Source organism: Symphodus melops, assembly GCF_947650265.1.
Source record: "Symphodus melops genome assembly, chromosome: 18".
NCBI classification, from domain to species: Eukaryota; Metazoa; Chordata; class Actinopteri; order Labriformes; family Labridae; genus Symphodus; species Symphodus melops.
In genome coordinates this window covers 11,170,851-11,193,085 of record NC_136708.1, presented here as the reverse complement: position 1 = coordinate 11,193,085, position 22,235 = coordinate 11,170,851, and the positions used below count along the sequence as shown (strand labels likewise).

At 42.6% G+C, this 22,235-nt stretch overlaps 1 protein-coding gene across 1 annotated transcript; it reads right to left on the bottom strand.

Moving 5' to 3' along the window:
* Positions 1–1,636: 1,636 nt before the first annotated feature.
* Positions 1,637–22,193, bottom strand: hibadha (3-hydroxyisobutyrate dehydrogenase a). Its single transcript, XM_079367543.1, has 8 exons — positions 22,047–22,193; positions 19,872–20,032; positions 19,586–19,695; positions 19,349–19,470; positions 9,209–9,342; positions 8,419–8,495; positions 3,935–4,091; positions 1,637–3,190 (listed from the first exon to the last, which is right to left on the bottom strand). The coding sequence occupies exons 1-8, from the start codon at positions 22,114–22,116 to the stop codon at positions 3,032–3,034; spliced, it is 990 nt and encodes a 329-aa protein (XP_079223669.1). The 5' UTR covers positions 22,117–22,193; the 3' UTR covers positions 1,637–3,031.
* Between the last annotated feature and the right edge of the window lie 42 nt (positions 22,194–22,235).

Here is a 22,235-nt window from a genome sequence, read left to right as displayed (position 1 = left end):
ATTTCTGAATCTGAAAAGAAAGAGAATCCAACTGTAAAGGGAGGTACTTGTGTAAAGTAGACATTCACTGTCAATTTGATTACTGCTTGGATTTTTAGTTCCATCGAAAGTAGCTCAAAGTTTTTGGGATATATTTCCATAAAGTATTAGACAGACATTCATGGTCCCCAGAGGATAAACACTACCCACTGAGGTGATTGCCAGATGTTTCCTGGAGTGAAACTGCAGGTTGACATTTTTGTTTTTTAAAAAATATATTTTTCTAATTTTGTAACAGAACACCACAAACATTGGTATAGATATTTATGGTTTTAAGAGGATACATCCTCGCAGCTGTTCAACGAGTCTGCTGTCTAGTAAGTCAGTAAGCTCTTCTGTGGCATGATGCAAATCATGTTAAAATGGTTCCACTATATTAATTATACCATCTTTATTAAAAATGTTCTACCAAGGCTTCTCCCAATAGATCACAGACTGGACAATTATTTGCTTTGTAATAATAGTTGATGGGACAACTTGTGCAATAAGATGTTCATCCTTATGTGAACTGTGTACATGATAGCGTTTTGTTTATACGGACGCACGTCTATAAGTAACAACTGTAGCCTTGTTACTGCCTCTCTTTTTTTTTAACTTTTATTGATGTATATTTTTACATTTTTATTTTATTTAATTTTGCACTATTTCTTCTGTTGGTTATCCTGCTTTGCTGCTGTAACTCTGTACATTTCTTTGTTCTCCATTGTGAGATGAATAAAGGATTCTCTTATCTTATCTTATCTCATAGGTAGGTGTGACCTGCGGTGTTAAAAGTGCTTTCAGTAGTCAGAAGACCAGAAAAGTGCTATACAAGCTCAAGTCCATACATCAATTACTAAGTCAGTATAATTACTTCAAAGTCCTATGCCGATAACACCCTGAGTGCATCTGCAAAAGACATTCCATAGATGCTTTGTAAACTAAGATGATTAACATCAGCACGTTAGCATTGAACTAAAAGAACCCTTTAACACTGTGGCCTTAAAAAAAACTCAAGCTCCTCTGGTTAAAGGCTTACTTTCTACAAACATTAATACTGACAGCAGTCAATACAGAGGATGCATTAAAGTAAGTCATTGTCAGTTATCTAGAGGCATTGCTTCATCAGCCATCTGGAATTGTTGATATACAGCATTTGCCTTTGGCAAAACTGAACCATGAAATAAGCCATGGTGTCTAACAAAAAAACTAACAATTTTAAATGGGAAAAATTCCCCTAGAAGCAATGAAACACGAACACGTTTGGTGGCTATGTTCTCATTAATTAACATGTTTCATTCTCCCAAAAGCTGGTTATAATATTCTGATCACATCCAACTATACGTCCTTTAATAAATTGAGCCTTTTTAAGAGAGGACAGTAGAAGACGGACGAGGAGTAGAGATCTGTGGAACGCCATCAAATGGTGGAGAATAGAACAAGCTGAGCTAAACTAGTAGCCCACAAATGTTTTTTGAGCTCTTAAATAACAATATGGACCCGTGTTAATAACTGAAACACAGAGACAATGAAATATCTCACATTGAAAATACTATATATAACAATAGCACCATCTTAATCAACATACTTATTTGACAAACACAAACAAAACACAGCATTCACAGAACATCTTTATTTGAGGCCACAGCATGACTGAGGATCTGTTTCACAGAGCAAAGACAAACTGCAGACACTATTGATGAATTTTGCTAAAAAAAAGTGACAGTCCATTTAGATTCCTCTTTAATACTACACAACAATATGAAATTTACATTATGTACATATGCTCTGAGGGGGGAGCAGCTGTTCCCTGCCCACATTTCACACAGATGTTATACAAGCAGAGAAAGAGACAGAGTGAGAGAGAAAAAATATGAGGATAGACTTTAATACAGGAAAGATGGCGAGAGAAAGTGCTCGACAGTGAGACTCACATTTTGTAGTGAACAGTATAAAATTCAAACAGTGTTGGTCAAAAAATAATACTCCAGTGGCTAAATAAGCAGTGGCAGACGGTAGAGCAGAGAGGTCAGTTTAAAGAGATTCTGTAACTGTATCAAAATTGCCCAGAGCATTGCACTGCAATGCACTCAGTGCAAAAATAACCACAAATATATCACAGTATTTAAATAAGCAGAACTGGGTGATCCAGTGAGATGAGAATTAAATGTTCGTCAACATGCCAAATATTTGAAGAAAAAAAAAAAAAAAAAAAATTGAAATGTTGAAAATGTATTGAACCAAAGTATGGATTCTGGTCGGCTGACACGATTCAGTTATTAAAAAAAACAAAAACAAAAAAAAAACACTGACAACTGTAACAAAAGTAAATATTGAGCCAACAGTGTGGTCAGTTTTGGTTACCTTACATGTAGTGCTGTAATCAGAGGATTTGTCTTTCAAGTAAGAAGGAAAATTGTTGTTTTTCTTTGTTAACCAAAACTCTGCACTCTCTTGCGCTGTCTCTTTAACGACACTACCACTTTATGAATCATTGTGTCTTTACTGCCCTCTTTTATTTGACTGGGAAATATCCGAGTCATATGGGTAACAAGCAAAAAAGCGCAAACCTGACAAAAGTGTACCTAAACTTTTAACAATCGTGCACTTATGACTTATCAATCATCCTGGAAACTGCACATTATTTGCATTATTACACAAAATCTGGCAGGGCTTCATCCCACCTCATTTCACTCCGGCCTCTCAGCTCAGACTAGGGAGAGTGGGCTATGTCTCTAGATACTGATCTAAGGTCAGTTTTAGCATCTCCACCATGCAGAAGGTGAGCGGAGGATGGTAAATATGATTCAGCTAATGCAATGGGGAAAGGGGGGGGTACATGTCGACATACAGTATGTTAATTAGACCGAAGATCTGTGCCTGAGGGCAAGGCCTTAGTCTCTCCTGAGCATAGTGGGATAAGGGGCACTGGGGTGTGTACATATGTGTGTATGTGTGTGCGTGTGTGTGTGTGTGTGTGTGTAACATCGCAGTCTACTGTGCTCCCTCTCCATCACTGGCCTTCCTCCTCGCGTAGGAACTGGAAGACGGATGAGAAGTCCTTGTTAGCGTAGCCTCGGGAGCACATGACTCTGAAGATCTGGTGGGCGAGGGAGCCCAGAGGGATGGGTGTCTTAGTGTTGGTGGCAGTGTTTTGAGCCAAACCCAGATCCTAGAGAAGCAGACACACAAGAGAGTAGAGGAGGAGAAAGTCAGATGAGTGGACAGCAATCGTTATAATCTCTTTTTGTTTAACTAACACCTGACTTAAGTGACTGTAAGAGCCGAATGTTTATCCCACTTCTATCAGGTTTCTTTCTTTCGCTGTGTGTGATAGGCGGACTAATGAATGCAAGGCACACAATGCCAGTGTATTAACAGACACCCAGATGAACAGACTGACTTATACAGAAGAGCTAACGCAGTGTCAATAACATTTTGTTACACAATAGGTCCCAGATGGAGTGGTGGAGAGGAAGCAGATACAAAAGAACAGTTACAATTGAGACAAAGCAAAAAAAAAAAAAAAAAAACAGGGTCGAGAGACTGACAAAAAGAGGCTCAGGGAAAAGGAAATAAAAGTTTTAGCTCAAACACTTTTCAGTAAGAAGAAAAAAAATACCGTAATTATAAAGGATTGTTAAGAAACTTTGCTTCCAGGTTGTCTACTCTGATGATTGTATGTGTCTCCATGTTTAATTCATCTGAATTATCTCAGGGGGTTTTTTCACAAGGGAAACACATATCTGAGCTTTTTTCTGAATTTTCTAAATTGTATAGACGAAGCCGACAGAACAAAGCTTGACAATGAAAAGGTTTCAATAATGTAGTAACACATTAGATCAGCCCTGTAGAGAGAGAGTCACGAGAGGTTCTTGTGAAAAAAACAACATAAAGACAGGGATTAGGGAGTAACCTTTGCCATTAGTGTGGTTCCAAAGCCGCCCTGGTAGCTGTTGGCTGAGGGGACTCCCTCCATGACACCAGGGACTGGATTGTACGTGTCGCTGGACCAGCAACGACCTGAGGACATGTTGAGGATCTTTGCTAGCAGCTTGGGATCCAAACCAAGTCTGAGAAAGCAGGAGAAGAAAGAAGTTAGTATCTCCTTTAGACCTGGACATTCATGGGTTCATTATTAGTATATACTGTAAAGAGATGAAAGCGGATACAAATCACAGCATCATTTTCACACTGGCTCAGTGTGTGTTTGTCGGGAAAAAGACCAGGCAATAAGAGCGGGATAGGAACATAGATTATAGAATTAATTTTCCAAACGGCAGATGAATAACAAGAAAAAAGATGGCTGTGGGGTGGCTGGTGATTGTAGTGACCCCTGTTGAACCTTATGCTGGGCTGTGACCATTCCTCAGTGTTAATGGCTCAAGGCTTTGTAATGTCGGCTAATGCAGTATTGATGTTCACCGGCACGTCTATCCTTCATCATCCCCTCTTTCATGGAAAAAAAAAGGGAAAGCGGAGGAGGAAAAAGTGGTTAACAGCACAGGGGAGCCATAAACCTCGCTGTCACGTATCGAGAGGTGCAGGCTCTCACTTTGGCTGCCCCGTTTTGCTGCAACCCACTTTCATATGCGAGAGGAACAAATCTCCAGACTGTGATAAGAGGAAGGGGAAAAAAAAAAAAGCAAACGAGACAAAGAGAGTGAAGACAGAGGCAGGGAGTGAAACTAAGTGCAAACCATTACAGTGGAGAGGGTGTAACTGTAGCGCCTGTGTCTGTGCAGTGCAGCTTTTGTATATTAACGGTTTAAAAGGATAGTGTAAAGCTGCCCACATCAAGCCCTGGCTGTCTCCGCTCGCTGTTACTTACAGGCCTGTAACTCTATTCTGCTCTCAATATGACTATTAAACCATCATAGGTCCTTAAGGCCAGGACCCCCCCCTCCCTCCCTCCCTCCACCTGGCTCTCATTCTGCCATTATAACCACCGTTTTTATTAGCTGTCTACTAACTAATTAAGAATGGGAATTGCATTTACACTCTCTCCATGTCGCTCCCTCTGCCCTTTCTCTTCGTCTCTTTTGTGTCCGCTCTGCTGCTCTCGTGTTTCTTTAACAGACTGTTTTGGAAATGTGGCATAAGTGACAGTGCATGCGTGCGTGTGTTTGAGTGTAAACATGTGTTTCAGCTTGCAGGCTCTCTGATGATGGCTTTTTCAGTTTAAGTCTGTAAGTATCCTTTCCCGTCCTGCTTCCCCCCCCCCCCCACCCCCCACTCGTCCTCCCTGCTGACACCTCCCCGTCTGAGGACTCTGGGGGACATATGTTTGACATCGTGCACAACCCCCCCCCCCCCCCCCCCGCCGCCTTCTCTGCCTTCCCTGTGCGCGTACGCACACACACGCAGGCAGCCCCTCCCTCCGTTCTGGGTCAGCAGCTGAAAAGGTTACTAGCTGAGCTACAATAAAGCGCGTCCGAGCGCGCAGATCGTTTGTTATAGCGACCAGAGACGCTGACGGGGAGCTGTTGTCCTCGGTTAACGATAAATCAATGAAGTTCCCCTCCTGCTTCCATCACACACACACACAGACACACACACACACACAGACACACACACACGCACGCACAGACAGACAGTGGTGGTTATTAACCGACGCAGTGGTGTTGTTCCTCGCCTGCAGTAATTTGCGTGGAGAAGAGGACATGTCACGCTTTAACAAGATTGACACGGATAAACACACAACGACACGGACAGTGAAACAAACACGATGTCGGGTGCGATGCCGCGGCAGATTAAAGAAACGTGAGCGGGAGAGAGATGAAGATGAAAAGGAGAGAGGAGGGTGTTTGTGTGCTGGGGAGCTGGAGCAGGTGGAGTTCATTTGCAGCTCGGATATTAACTGTCTGTTTCATTGCGATTAGCTCCTCGTCAGATGCCACAGGAGACGAAGCCAAACCCGGTCCCCATTTATTATTACATTAAAGAGCCAACGAGAACGTATACACACACAAGCATTTACTGTCTCATTTATAGACACTACAAGCGCGTTTATCACCCAACTTCAATCTTCATCACAACATATGCTCACAACTCATTTAAGGACCAGAGAGATGCGTGTCTGCATGTGTGTGCCCAAGCCTTTTCTGCCTTTAAATGTTAACGCCTTTGATTCACCCGTTGATTTACCCCATCAAAAAAAGTTAAGGAGTAAATCTGCGTGTTCCTACTTTACCTTCGATGACAGTCACTTCAAGCAGTGTATGCATGAATGGGTGGAGGTAAACAGGCATGTAAAGTGAACCACCACCTGCACCTCTTCTTCCTCTTCCTTCATCTCATGTGCATCATTAAAATCATCTGCTGCCTCTCTATTCGATACTCAGCCAGCCTTCTCACTGGTTGGTTGCATGCAGAAAATACAGCAGGCGGAGGAGAGACGAAGGGATTTAGAATGAGAGAATCAAATGAGGAGGTAAAGCTAATAGGGAGGAGGAAGAAAAAGTCAAAAGAGATGGATAGAAAGGATGCTGTTCGGGTGTGTTCGTAATTGTCATGCGTGGCCATTCCTAGCACTAAGAGAACGTCACGCTCTGATGGAGACGGCCCGGGCTTCCATCTGAGATCAACAAATTAGCTCAAAGAACAGGGCTGTGTGTGTGCGTGTGCGTGTGTGTGTGTGTGTGTGTGGCGGGGGGGGGGGGGGGGGGGTGTTTCACAGCGTGTACAGGTAAAGAGAAACACACACACACACACACACACACACACACAGCACACTGACATATTGGAAAGAAAGGGCAGCTCTATCAGGCCCAAGTCCAGCATGATAAAATGTTATTGCCGTTTTCCTGTAAATTGGCTGTGAGTGCTCAGTCTCCTTTGTGTCAGACTGTTTCGTGTGCGTGTGTGTGGGTAGGTGTGTGTGTGTGTGTGTGCGTGTAAGTGTGTGTGTGTCAACTACACACACACATGCACAAGAGTGTGTCTTCTCTGCATAAGAGACAGGGCCGCAATGCAGCATGGGAGATTTACGGGCGTGGGCTCTCTCTAAACGATGACAGTCTTTGTCAAACCCCATAATAAAGCCCCAGAGATTGGCTAGTAAGACGCTGGGAAACAAGGAAGCACAAAAACACACACACACCGGGTCTGTACACACGGACACAATCGAGAGTGAAACTCAGTGTTACAATGATATAAACTTAAATTCACATTTAAAGAGAAAACATGCAGTCCTTAAAATCCTCATTTCATTTGCATAAATGATAATGAGGTGCAAAGTAAGTGGATGTTTTCGTACTTTTGTAGAAAACGACTGTGTCTGTAGATGTAAATCTATGTGTGCAAGTGTGTATGTGTGCAAGTGTGTGTGTGTGTGTGCGTGTGTGTGTGTGTGTGTGTGTGTGCGCGCGCGCACTTCAGACACAGCGTGGCAATGTGTAAATCTGTGTTGCTCCCTTAATGCCTCCATATTTCAGGGGCCTAGTGGGGGGATTTATGTGTGACTGCTCATGCCAATTTTCCTCTTCTGTCTCAGCACAGATAAATCTGCAGCACTAACACAGCTGCACTGTGAGAGGGGCAATGCACTCAAACACACATTATACTGGGAGCACACGTCTTTGGAGTTGCAAAACCTGTAAAAGAATACACTATAATAAGCCAATAAACAGATGATGTTTGCAAATTAAGGAACTAATCAATTCAAACGGCTATTGTTCAAAAAACCTGATCTGATAGTTCGTTTAATTAAGGGAGAAATAATTAATACGTACGACTTCACGTCGAAACCTGAATTTAGTGACCTAAACCTTTTAGCCCGTCTATTACAAATCATCAGAACATGTTTTGGTTCAACTCAATAGGCTCTATATCCCACCACCCTCAGCCATTAGGCCAAAAAAGGCTCTGTGCATAAACGAGGCATGATGAATTGTGGGATTTCTAGGCGGTGTTCAGTGACAGGGTTGTGACAGGATTCTGCTGAGAGCTCAATCAGCAGATGTAAATCAGAGTCTCTGGCTCCGCCCACTCATCCATCTCTCTTGGGCAGAGGCGGTTCTGACCCCTTCACTCTCTTGCGCACGCACACACACATATGGACACACACAACAACACACACACACACACACACACACACACACACACACAACAACACACACACACACACACACTTCCAAACAAGTATTAAAGTATTAAATAACTGTGGACATTGTGCTTTTAGTGTTAAAAATGTCAACATTTTGTTGACACAGAATGAAAGTCAGCTGCTCAACATCCCTAACATGAAAAAAAGAACAACTGGATGGACTGTACTTTTTGTATTCACACCTCCCAAACACCTTCTGCCTGTAAACAACACATTGTGATCACTAGCTCTTATCATATCGAAGGGCCTTGTAACATTTTCGATGTAAAGGATAATGGATTGGCAGACAGTACCTGATTCCAAGATTCATGGTCTCTGCAGTGCCAATCATCCCGATGGCCAGGAGCATGTTGTTGCAGATCTTTGCCGCCTAGAGATGATAGAGAACAAAATGAAGGAAAAAGAAAAGGGAATTCAGAAAACAGTGTGAAAACTAGAATTCTAATGCAGCCTTAACCCAAGAATATAAACTTACTGAAAAGGTATTTTGATTTCTGTTTCAGACGAGTGAATCAGTCAAAACAGTATGATATATATATATATATACACACACACACACACACACACTGTATATGTATATATATATATATATATATATATATATATATATTTTTTTTTAATATCCATAATTCTTGGCTATTTAAATTCATCCTAACATGTGGTTATAGTATGTCAATAGTCTAAATTAACAAAAAGCACCTTGTTAGTTATGTCATTTATCATTTTTGGATAGAGTTCATTTGTACTGAAGGAACTTTTTCAGGTATAGAATCATCGTGTTAGAACTATTAGGTCATTTAAAGAACTGGCCCAACCACGACATCGACAGTGAGTTTGAATGGTACAGGAATATTTAGAAAAATGATCTATTTGTTCAAAATGAAAACGATTGTTAGCAGTTTTTGAAAGATCACAACTAGATATAGACTGCATGGATCCATTTGGAGATAATGCTTCAGTTGTGATGCCACGTTTTAGTTTGAATTGTTATGTTCAGAGGTTATTGAACTGACTAATGCTATATTATGAATAAGAGAGGTTTGTAGACTGTGTATGTGTGTTTGCATTGGACGTTTCTTTTACCTGTCCTGTTCCAACCTGTCCACAGTAGACCACGTTTGCTCCCATGCAGGTGAGCAGCTCCTGAGCAGCGTTGTATTCCTCTTCCACTCCGCCCACCATGAAGGTCAGTTTGGCCAAGCTGGCAGCCCCGACACCTACACACACGGCGCATGTTCAGACATATTGTTGAAGTTTACAGAGTCAGTAAACTACAACATTCAGTATAGTCCAAACCAGACCTGTAATACATGACACATTCTATAGGGGGTTCAAACTCTTTTCACTTGTGCTGTATCTGAGCGAAAGTCGACAAAAGTTGAGTGAAATGTGTTCGCCTCATGAAAGGAGACAATCTATCAAATTCTTCAGCATTTCAACACAACCAGCTGTGTCACAAAGGTCAGTCGTGTGTTAATCTCATAGTGGGACAGGAGTGTTAAGTAGCGCTGCACCAGAGGGGACGGAGCTATCTTTAAAAGCCGATTGTTGCCATCATCCGCTACACAACCCTCGTGGGAGCTTTTGCCTTTTGTCCTGTCACCCTTACTCTCTCCGTCTCGCACACACAAACACACACACACACACACACACACACACACACACACACACACACACACACACAAAGACGCACATGCACACACCAACAGCTGTGCCTACGGCCAGCCCTCCTCATGGGGGTATCAGTGACAGGCGTGAGGGGTAATTAACTTTACACTTTATCATGTTCAATTAGGTATCCCTCCCCATGCCTGATGGTTTAAGAAGCGTGCCATGTTGTAGGAGGCAACCCCCCCCCCAGGGTCCTTAATGCAGAAATAATTCCCTTTCACAGTGGCTTGGAAACGCTTAGCTATCAGTCCCCCCTGCAGTCGAAGTTTGTTTCATTATATAATTATATATAATTATATATACATAATAGCCTTAAAAAAAACACAAGAAAAAAAGAACACAAATAAATTGAGTATTTTACACCCCCTCCAAACAAAAATGCTTTTATCATGCATTATAGTCCTCCAAAAAAAGAAAGCTAGTTTAAAAAAAAAAAAAGGCTAACTTAATGTAGACTTTTCAGATAGACTAAGGGAGAAAAGGAAAAAAGAGAGGAAGTGAGTTCAATTTGTCTACAGGGTGTCGTCCAGCTCTAATGAAAGGGCTCTTTATAGTGAAAGCCTAATAATGTCGCTGTTAATAATTAAAGAGCACTGCTGAGGACAAAACAGCTAAAATACCAGGAGAGGAAGAGGTGAGGAGAGGAAGAGGAGGGGAGAGGAAGAGGAGAGGAAGAGGATTCTTGTTGTATATTTTAGTGACTCATAAACATATACATCTCTATCCCCCTCCACCTTCTTTAATTGGCTCTTCTGTTGTCAAGTGTATGGTGATGCCACTGCACTGTACATGAGTGTGTGAGTCAGTGACGGCCTGTCAGCAGGTCGTTAGGGCCACATAATGACGGCTGAAGCCCACACTGCTGGAGCTGCCGGGGAACTAAGACAAACACTAAGCATACCGCCGCCAAACACTCCTGGGCCAAAAACAAAAGATTGAATACACCTCTCCCCCTTCTTCTTCTTTCATTTACAAATCTAACTTTGTCATGTTGAGTGTATTTTTAAGTGTGTGATGAAGTCTTTACTTCTTGTCAGAATAGCTCAGAATCTGTTTTAGCCAACATGAAGCTCTGATATGTTAACAGCTATGTCATGTGTCCTGTACAGTGTTGAAGTAGCCATTCAACTTTTCATCATAATTTAAAGGGGAAAAAATACAGACAATTAGCAAGAGCACTATTTGTTTGAGCTGTTAGCTACAAGTTTAACTTATGGTATCCTTATTACTTCATATTTAATTTACTAGCTCTCAAGTTTCAGTCTGAGGTCTTCTCACAAAAACAAACTAACACAAACATAAAGGCTTTGAACGAGTGCCGACTGTGCTGGTTCATTAGTGGAGATCACTGTTCGCAGACGACTAAAGAGGAGATTATTGATAACATAGTCAACGTTCTGATCAATATATGTCACGAGAGAGAAAGAGGGTGAGCTAGAGGGTGAGCTAGAGGGGTGAGAGAGCTGCAGAGAGAGATGTAGAGAAGACTGCAGGGAAGGAAAATGATCCTCCTCTTCGTACCTCCCGGCTTCCCTCCCAACTCTCCCTCCCTCAAATTAACTAATCACCCATAATAAGCTCTTATGATCTGTAGTGGATTTCTATAGGCAGTGACACCGGGATGATGGAAGATCCTAGTAGGTGGAAGAAAAGCACATCATTAGCATAACAATGTGTGCGTGCGTGTTTGTGTGTGTTGGGTGAGTCTCTTCATTGTACATGCACAAAAATGTCTGTGTGTAATGTGTACTTTCGTGGAAGTGTCTATGCTACTGTGTGTGTGTGTGTGTGTGTGTGTGTGTGTGTGTGTGTGTGTGAGGGGACGTCCCGTTCGCGGACTGGTCCTGTCAGAGACGGATTAAATAGGAATGCTAATGAGGCTTCCTGAGCTCCGGGTCCGCCGGCTCATCCATCCCAACGGGAGTGACAGTCCTGGATCGTTAGCACTGCACAACTACACAACGCCCCCTAGGGGGGGGGGAGACAAGGTGTGTGTGTGTGTGTGTGCACGTGTGTGTTGGGTATTGGGGGGCTCGTAATATAAAGTACAGGATAGAGAAAAAAAAAAAACAGAGTGTAGGTAGGATTTTAAAAACTAAAAAAGACAAATGCAACATAAAGTTATTTTATACAATGCAATAAAAAACACTTCTTAAAGCTCTTTTATAATGATGTCTTTGTAAATGAATAATAAATCAATCAAATATATTTATGAAGCACATTTAAAATCAGCAGCTGATTTAAGCTGTACATAAAAATATAGCAGAGAAGAATAATATACTCAGAATTCATAAGAGGAGAAAATCTAGACACAGACACACACATCCATCCCGTCGTATTCAAAGGAATTACAATGATGATAAAATGTCAACAAGACTGGAATCAATCCATAAAACAAGCTTCCTCACTAAAATTAACTCAGCATCATAGAAATAACATGAGAGCGTTATCACAGCACATACTGGTGATTCTTTGAGGAAGAACGTCCCACTGATCTGTTGAGCAGGCAACGTGACTGGAAATATTTCTCTAAGGAGTGGACCGCCTCTCCCCTCGGTCACTTCCTCTCAAGTTTTGAGTGGTGAAAAGTCTTGGGTTGCCCACCTACTCCTCGGACACACACATGTCAGGGGGGCAGGCTTGAGTCAGTCAGAGCACGACTGAAACAGTCGAGAGTCAGAGGAGAAGAGAAGGTGGCTTTTGTAATATGTTGTGTGGCACCACACTGCGCGTCTATCTGGGTTCGCATGGGTGGCTGTGTGTGGCCCGCGCAAAGTTAGCTTCTGTTCAATTACAAACACACATCGACATCTCCTTCATCTGATCTCCTCCGTTAAAAAGGTTCAAGTTAATGAGCGGGCAATCAGGCACTATTAGGACAGATGCTCGACAGCCGGCTTTGACGACGGGCATTAACCGCGAACATGAGAGGGTGATTTCTGTAGCGCGAAGAGAGAGGAAGATCAGAGGAACGACTTTGGTTTGGCCTGTTTGTAGTCAACACTGAATCCATTAGCACTTCTTTCATTACACACGAAAGACTCGACAGAAGCAATGACAGCCTTATAAGCTCTGCAACTTTCTTGAAGTGGTGTGTGCACGTACAAAATGAGTGTGAACATGAAGAACCTGTGTGTGTGTGTGTGTGTGTGTGTGTGTGTGTGTGTGTGTGTGTGTGTGTGTGTGTGTGTGTGTGTGTGTGTGTGTGTGTGTGTGTGTGTGTGTGTGTGTGTGTGTGTGTGTGTGTGTGTGTGTGTGTGTGTGTGTGTTGAAAAATGTGTGTTGCAGGGACAGGTGCAGATCCCAGAGCGGGCCACCAATAAGACGTCTCTTAGAGCTTCTGAGGCCGCATGTCTTAAAGTTACGAGCGGCATGTTAGCCAGTGTGCACTTTTTATGGGTGGTGAGTTTAAATTAAACTACATTTGTGAATCTGAGGCTGCACAAACAACACACAGAGAAAAAAAAAAAAAAAAAAGGGACGCTCTCAGAGTTTGGTAATGAATGACGCATTTGACAACATGCCACAACCGGGCTTGTTCCCCCCCAGAGGGAACACGGAAAAACACTCAAAGCAAAAACAACACCTCTAATGTCGTTAGAGCTCTTCCAAACACCTAATATCCTAACATGATAAAGTTCCTGTTCTTACTTTAAGAAACACTAGAAGTCATTTCACACCTTCCCGTCCAAACATGGTCGGCGTAAACAAACTCTAGTTTTGGCAGTATTTACTATTTAACACGGTTTGCTTCGATGTTTTTTTAACTATATGCACATGTAAGGTTAACGTCTTGGCATGGCTGCATTCATCCATAATTCAGACTAAAAAGGGGCTTTACACTGACACGAAGCCTCGAGTCAATGGGAGATGGCTGAAAGTCAGTGGGGGGGTTTACAGGCCAACATCGAAGTGCAGCATTTAAAAAAAAAACAAAAACAACCATAGGCAGATTTGTTTTTTTCTCAAACTAAATAAAAACCCATTAAGGCCCCATAAAAACAAAAAGATATCGAGGACATTAAATAAACACTATGAGGGTGCATTTCAACCAAGAATGCTGGAAAAAAAAAGAGACTTTCAACAATTCATCTGCCAACTTTGCTAATGCTCCTCCGTTGTGTTAAAAAAAAAAAAAAAAAACTTTATCGGCTACAGTTAACGAGAGCAGTGCTGCCATGAGAACGGACTCCTGCACACAAACACTTCATGAGAACCATGAGTGGGAAAGACGACTGGAGACAAGTTTGGGGTTTTGGGGGGAAAAAGAAAAAGGGAATTCAGTTCAACATAATTTTCTTGTTGTTGTTTGCAGTGCCCATCTATTGACACACAGGCCATCATCATCATCATCATCATCGTCAGTAAGTGCTCAGTTCTGCAGGGAGGAAGCTGGTCAATGGGAGGTGACAGAGGCTGCAGGGAGCAGGAGAGATCCACAATCAATCCTCTATGCGGCCCAATGAGACTCATCTAAGCTAGAGCAAGTAAATAATGATCCCCAATTAGGCTGTTAGCACACACACACACACACACACACACACACACGCACACGCACACACACATAGGCGCACTCACATTTGCAGTTCAGGTGCAGAAAGTCTCCTTCTCACAGAAATAACGCTAATTCGCTCTTAGTTGAGTGACGTTTGGGCTGCATTTGACGGACAGACACGTTCTGTATGACTCATTAACCAGCTGACTATTTGACTGCACGTGCGCACACACACGCACACACACACACACACACACACACACACACACACACGCACACACACACACACACACACACACACACACACACACACACACACTAGTCACTTACAAACACACAGCAGATGACATAGGGGCAGAGACGTGAGATCCAGTCCCCAGCTGCTGTGGGTCCACCTCCATCTGGACCATAGGGGTAGAGTCCCCCAATCACTACCCCTCCATCACTGCTGTCTCTGGTCGCTTTACTGGCCCTGCACCCTCCCTCCCACCCACTGGGCCCCCGTTCCCCCCCCCCATGTCACCAGACCCCGTCAGTGAGAGGCTTGTTATGCTAATCTAGTCTTTGGATCACTTGCGCTCTGCTTTGCTGGTTAGCCATCAACTTGACAGACGAGGACAGCAGCAGCCCTCAATCCAACCTTCTCTCTTCACCGAGCGCCAGAGGATCCTCGCTAACCTTCACTAAACTGCATTAATGCTTCCAGACTCATCTTCTCCATTGATCCCATTCTCAGACTGGATTAGGTTGGCCTGAGTGCTCTCCAGCTCTTTCTCTGACCAGAGCTACCAGTGGCCAGTTTAAAGAAAGACAGAAAAAAAAGAGCATCGACATCTATTTTTTATGCAAGTCTACAACTTCTATAAATCACTTTCTATGTGGTGTTACATCCATTATTCAATCTACACCACAATGCAAGACAGAAATGAATTTGTAAAAATGAGATTTTACAAGTCAGATAGTCTCCTTCGAGAATGAAAGTGTAAATGTGTAGATATGAGTGACTGAACATTGGTGTTATTCAAACAAAGACAACACGGTTCAAATGAGAGCTGCAACCATTAGTCAGTTCAATAACTAGTTTGTAACTAGTTGGATTAGTAAGGGGTTAAGGTTCGTTGGGAGAAAATATCCGGTTTTTCAGGCTTCAAGAGTTTCTTTGAAAAATCTCAAGATTTCCTCCAGACATGATCAAAGAAATATAAAAATGCTTGGCCTGAAAAAATAAATCATGTCTTCCCCCACATGAAATAACAGCTAAAAAACAACCAAAGTATATTTGATTTTAGAAGTTCCTCTTTAGGATATCTGTTAGTGTTCTTTTTCTGAGATTCTCTTTTTGTCCTGTATTGATAAGACAGCTGAGGAGAGACAGGGAATGTAGGGAGACAGAGTTGAAATGCATCAAAGGCAGTTGGACCTGCTGTCGATGCGTCGAGGACAATAGCCTGGGTGGATGAGGCCCCTGCTCTTCTAACTGCAGTTAATTAGTTGGACTGTGATTGTGTTCTAAACTTTTAGATGGCACTAATTCTTACACGTGTACATCTCTTAAATGTTTTAATTCAAGATAAACAAAATCAACATGTTCATTATATGAATGTGTCATAATCAAAATCTGCACCTTCACTCATTCTGCACTGCTAAAGTCATTCATTATTAAGCGTTTTAACTCACTCTCAATTCCAATGTAAAAAAAAAACAAAACCCAAAACGATTAACTTTTCAATGCTTAATAAAACTAAATTAAAAGCTTTCGACAACCAGTGAAGAAACACTCATCCTGGCTTCCTGAAATGATCTCAGGTCTGACTCAATGTTTAATGTCACTCATAGTAAAAGTTGATATTTGTAAAAGATGCCGCAGGGCCTTTAAGCCTGGAGGGAGAAACACGGTCTATATCAGTCAGCAGGAGCCGATTGGCAGCGTTGATTGATGAACCAACTGGTGCCAGCTTTGGCTTGAACAAGCTCGTGCAGGTTGCAGGATGACGTACAAGCTGTCGGCAAATGACACACTGCAACACTCAGGCGTCAGTTTCTGTGGTCTGGATATGTTCGGAGTGGTGTTGAGACTGAGTCCAAATAGCTGGTTAGCTGAGGATTATAAGACCTCGCAAACAAGCGACATTAGCCCGAGTGCTCACAGTCCCACAGCAGCTAGCCTCCTTCTTCCTTTCATTGGGGCCGATAGCTAACTTTCCCAGCGCTGGGAAAAACACAATGAAAGGTTTTTTTAGAGCTTTTTAAAGCCATCGTCCGTTAGCAATGTGGCAGCCCACCATGGGCACACAGACACAAACACAGGCATTCTGGGTAATTACTGCTAACGACCCTGCTGCTTGTTAGCCAGACCTCCTATTTTTGCAGTCGCTTTGCCAACACCCTGAGTCTGTGACATCAGAGCTTGTTTTGTTGTGGGTCAGCTTTGCATGCGGATGCTTTTAATGACACCAGACAGTGGTGGGAGAGTGTGGGTTTGTTTCTGTGTGTGCGTGTGCAAGCATAACAGTGTTTAATGTAAATTACCGATTTGTGAGACAGACTTCGATTCAGACCTTTTTTCGTGTGTATCATTACACAAGTGGACCATGCAGGTCTAAATTAAAGACACTCAGAAGCCCATGAGAAGAAAGTGAAAGTTTCCTTTTCCTTTAAAAAAAAAAAAAAAAAAAGAAGGGATATAACTTTGCTTTTCAGATCCCACGGTTGGCTGCCAAACCTCGAGTGACGCATATGAAACACACACACACACGCACACACACACGTTTCTGTGTAAAACACGCCACCTCACACACCACACATACACAAGAGGGTCCAGTTTATATCAAAAGAATCTAAATTAAAAATAAAAACAAATGCTGCAGACACCACAGAGAGAACAGCTGTGTCTGCACAAAGTTTTAAGAGGGCGGGAGATCGCAGCGAGTCTGAAAGAAGCTTCTGCTGTTCTGCTGGTGCCAAGTGAATTTGTCAAGTTGATTCAATCAGGATGACCTGAAGGTAAAAGAATTTATTTTGACTAGAAGGTGACATGGTGTGTGTTCCCTGGGATTTATATAAAAGAAAAACAAAAAAAGGTAAAGGGACTCTGCAGACCAATGATTTTGCTAATTCATTCTCCCAACAGGAGATCTACAGAGGAGAGGAGTCCAGCTCGTCGGTGTTGTAAATGTAGGACCAGACGCCTCTCGTTGGCAGGGCGAAAAATAAAGAGTACTACTGGTCACAGAGTGGGGCTGATGTCACACACACTTCTCTCTTCTGCACACATACACGCCTCATAACTGTAACAATGCCCTATTTGGGTAGGGTGCCATCTCCTGGTTGGAACAGAGCATGTAAGCTCATATCCCATCCTGGAAACTGAGCTGAGTGGTGCAGGTAGGGGATGTCTACAGGTCTCTCCTCTGAAGTTCTTTCATGAGTTCGATATCTGCGCAGGATTAGCCGGGGCTTATCGAGGTCACATCATAGCCAACTTTCATTCCTCAGAGTTTAGAGAGTCCGACTCTCTTAACGTACATTTAAGGTCTGTTTGATGAATCTGTTGTTCAACACGATTTGTTTTTTTCAGATTCATGGATAAATAAGAAAACAGGAAATGTTGAATAATTTGCCCTACAATCTCCCAAAGCATAGAAATAAATCTAAACATAACACATTCTGTTTAAAAGCTGAAGCTAGCTGTTCTTCATAGATGATTAAATTGATAGAGATCACGTCTCATGCTTTCTTTTCGAGGGGATTTTTAAGCGCATGCTTGGCTCTTTGCACTCTAAACTAGCTGTGCTCCCTTATGGATACTGTATGACTTGGGGTTGTCTGGAGGTGACGCTGGGTGGGCGGGGTGCATGCAGCATGTGTGCATGCGTGCATGCGTGCATGCATTTAAGAAGAGTATCTGCAGAGCTGGTGGCATGGGGTAAAGTGGATAAATCACGGGTCATCTCGTGCTAGTAAAAGAGGCTTAGTCAAAGAGACGAGAAAGAGGAAGAAACGTTCACAGAGGTCTGCTCACACAAACTGTGCACTGTCTGTAGTATGTAAACAGTGTGTGTTACGGGAGAGTAACAGGCTTAAGGCTATGAGCTCACTGACTGCAGTCACTCTGTTCTCCAGACGCCAGCAGGTAAACATGCCATGTCGGTTCAGTCTGTGTTTGTTTGGGAAAAGGGGAGGAGCTACAGAGTGCATTGGTCATGTATTAAAGGTTGTGCAAAAAAAAAAAAAGCAAATACAGCGTGAACTGATCTGGTCTGCAGCAGGGTTAGAATGAAGCACACTTTAACCTCGTACATGGACGGAAAGAATAGTGTGCGTGGGAAAGAAAGAGAGAGCGAGGGAGACGGGGAGATGGACAGTTTTACTGCGATGTGTCTCCTTCGTGTCTTATCTCCCTCCTCTCCTCTCCTGCACTACATGTGAGGGCAGTTTCGCTTCTCTTTATGACTCTTTATCTGACATGAAAGGCACTAACATGGGATACCCGCCATTACGGCTCCATCAACATGAAAAGCTCTGACACAGGATTCTCCGCCGCAGCTCAGCCCATTAAGCACAACTGGCGATCCTGTGCTCTGTCAAGGAGCCGTCACGAGCAGACAGCAGCGACATAATGAGGACTTCAAACCTTAACCTTGCCTTTAAGACCCCAGGTCAAAAGCAGCAATAAAATCTTGGCGAGGGCACCCACTGGATGGCCCACTCAGTAATTACAACCCATGTCCAAGCACTCACCCAAAAGGTCCCATGGCTAAATAGACAAAAGAGTGTGAGACAGTTCAGAAGTACGGCTGAGGGGTCACGATCCTACCACTGTGATTGGACTGTCCTCTTAATTCTTGTATATAATGCCTGACATTTGTTAACGCTCTCAAGAGGAATATAGACTGGAATACAATTTTATCTGTTCGCCATTACATCGAAACAGAAGAGCCATTGAAATGTACTTACCTACACACATTTAAAAAATATCCATGGATACACATTTCAGATGTGAAGCACCAAGTCAAAAAAAAAAAAAAAAAAAGTCTTTGGAGTAAAAAAAAAATTACCTCCTGATACTGGAGCATCCATGAAAACAGCCCCCATCTTCTCCGCTGCGACCGCCATCTCCTTCGATACAGCCGGATCGATGGTTGAGGAGTCGATCAAAAGCGTTCCCTTCTTCACCTTCCTGAGGAGAGAGCACAAGAAAAGCTTTACCACTTCATCCATTTCAAAACCGATCAAGAAAGCGGAAGGGGAAAAGTTGGCTGTTTGTCGCGTCTGTGATATTCAACTTCGCCTACTTGAGGATTCCGTTGGGGCCCGTGTAGACCTCGATGACGTTCGGGCTGGAGGGTAACATAGTGATGATGCGGTCGGCTTTCTCCGCCACCTCTGCCGGAGAGTCGACTACCTGAAAGTCGCAATCGTAGTTTCATTGTACCAGACTGTCGTCGACACGGACTACACACCTTCATGAGCAAATGGAATGCTTTGTGGTTCTTATTGGCTCAGACACACACATTCACACAGTAACAAATTGATGATATGTAAACTATTTGTTTGCGATGGGAGATATGCGAGTGTTACCTGGGCGCCAGTTTCCTGCAGCTCCTTACGTGACTCGGGAAAGACATCAGTGGCAATAACAGGATAACCGTTTTTTAACAGGTTTTTGGCCATCGGACTGCCCATGTTTCCCAGACCAACAAACCCCACTGGTGTTTTTGAGGCCATCGATCGCGATGACACTGCAGTAGGAGGGGGAAAAAAAAAAAGACTCCGTTAAAGGGGTGGAGAAAAAAAAAAAAAAAAAAAAAAAAAAAAAAAACAGGTAGGGACATTTGTTTGGCAGAAGACCATGTGGCAATTCAAAAGCTTCCCAACTCTTAATACCTCCTCCAGAACTTCCAAACATGGAGACAAACATAGCTGGGTTTCAATAACCCAAGTGCAGAGTGTTGTACAGCTGCTATTCAAAGCACTAACATTTACTGAGGGCAGTGAAAAGAAACCGGAGGAAACGGCTTCACTAATACTTCCACAGGGAAAGCCTCTAATTAGAATCAATAACAACAGAGCAAATCTTATTGCTCCAACTTAAAACCGGCTTTTCGGGCCGTCTGGCCAGACTATCAAACACTGCTGGCTCAGCCGAAGTCCAGCAAGGTTAATAGCAGCTAAACAGAGTCAAGAAATCCAACTCCAACAACAGGATTAGACCTAAATAGTGAAGCCCACACAGGATGAAGCATTACGTGCCAACCCCTTCGCTTCCTATTCCACATCACCATTACATCCACATTACGTCATTGATAATACTTTAAACAATGGATTCAAGGAGATGAAGGATTCATTTAAAAGAAGCAAATGAGACAAATAACTTATTTGTGACGTTGCATGGAAAGTACTATGTGCAAGCAAACAGGTACCCTTGGTGCTCTGACTGTTTTTGCTCTAAACTGCATCGTTTGATATTAAACCCATTTCTTTGCATGCGTGTGTCCCATAAAATATTCACAGCATCCACAACCTTTTTTTCCCTGCATGGCGGAAAAGACGAGCACTTCATTTACGACCAACATTTAAAGTGGTGATAACAAAATGTAGATGTTTTGGTTGATGGGAGGATATTTTCCCTGCAGGTTCGGCTCGTGTGTGTTTCAGAGGTGTACAAAAAGATGTTTGGCCTTCCCAACAGACCTTTACTCATCAAGTGTACAACTATAGAGTATAACTGATTCAACTGGGGGGGGGGGGGTTCTTTAATTGCTACCCATTTCTCAAGCCAAAGGTAACAGCTTCTAAATATTTCTGTTCAAGACACAGTCGTAAATTAATTTCTAAATTCTATTCAGTCAATGATGGAATAAAATAGTAAAGTGTAAAACAATGATTTTCTTCAGGTTTTGATTATTAAATCAATCGTTCATTTCAGCACTTATAAAATGAGCAAAACTATTTACTGCACATCCTTGTTTCAAGTGTAAACTAGAGTTGAAGGCTTTTATCAGGGTTTTTTTTTTTTCAGGCATTTGGCTCATTCATTCGACTCCATCTCTCAAATATCTATGAATAGTTCGTCATAATGCAGGGTATAATAAGAGGGGTTTTACCAAGCCATGTGGAGCTGCGGTCGGCTTTACTTTGTAATGAGAACTGGACATAAATCTGAGTATGCTTTGATAAAGTAACCTGAGGGGAATTTCTATTTTATATTAAGATGCAGTACAGTGCAATGTAACTAACAGATAGTTCACATCACAACTATTTCAAGTCACCTGACTTTTTACATGAGTAGCTACATAATGCCAGTCGACAATGACACTCGTATAAGATCCATTCAAACATTCACTGTTCCTGATGAAGCATTGGTTTTAAAGTTAAAAAAAAGGTGAAAGCTGTAGAGCATACCTAAAGCTGTCTGATATATTCAGAAAACATCAAAATAAATCACATGCACGTGATGAGCACCTTGAGATCCATTAAGAGATGCTTGTAAGTAAAATGAGATGCTGCCCATCAAACTTTGCTTGCGCCTATTCAGCACATGATCCCACCATGCTGAAGGATTGAACAACTCACCACAGGTGTCTAATTCAGGGACATTGTGTTCAGACTTGAACACTTAAGGAGCAGCAGTGTTAGGACTGCATGCATACTGTCTTCAGATAGCTAACAAGCTAACAGGCTGAAGCAGAAAACACATTCATTCACTAACGACAAAAAGTCTCAAGGAAAGCGACGACATGAGCGATACGTTACCAAATGCAAGGTCGACATGCTTATTCCACCGTAACAATATATTTCTGGACCCTCTAAACAACGCAGCCATGCTTCTTTCCCCTTGACCTCGGCGTCCGGTGACAGCTGTCAAGTCACCAGGAAACAAGAACCGAACCGTGATGATTGAGCCGGATTTCAGCCAATCGCAGCTCTCGCCGATTTTACACA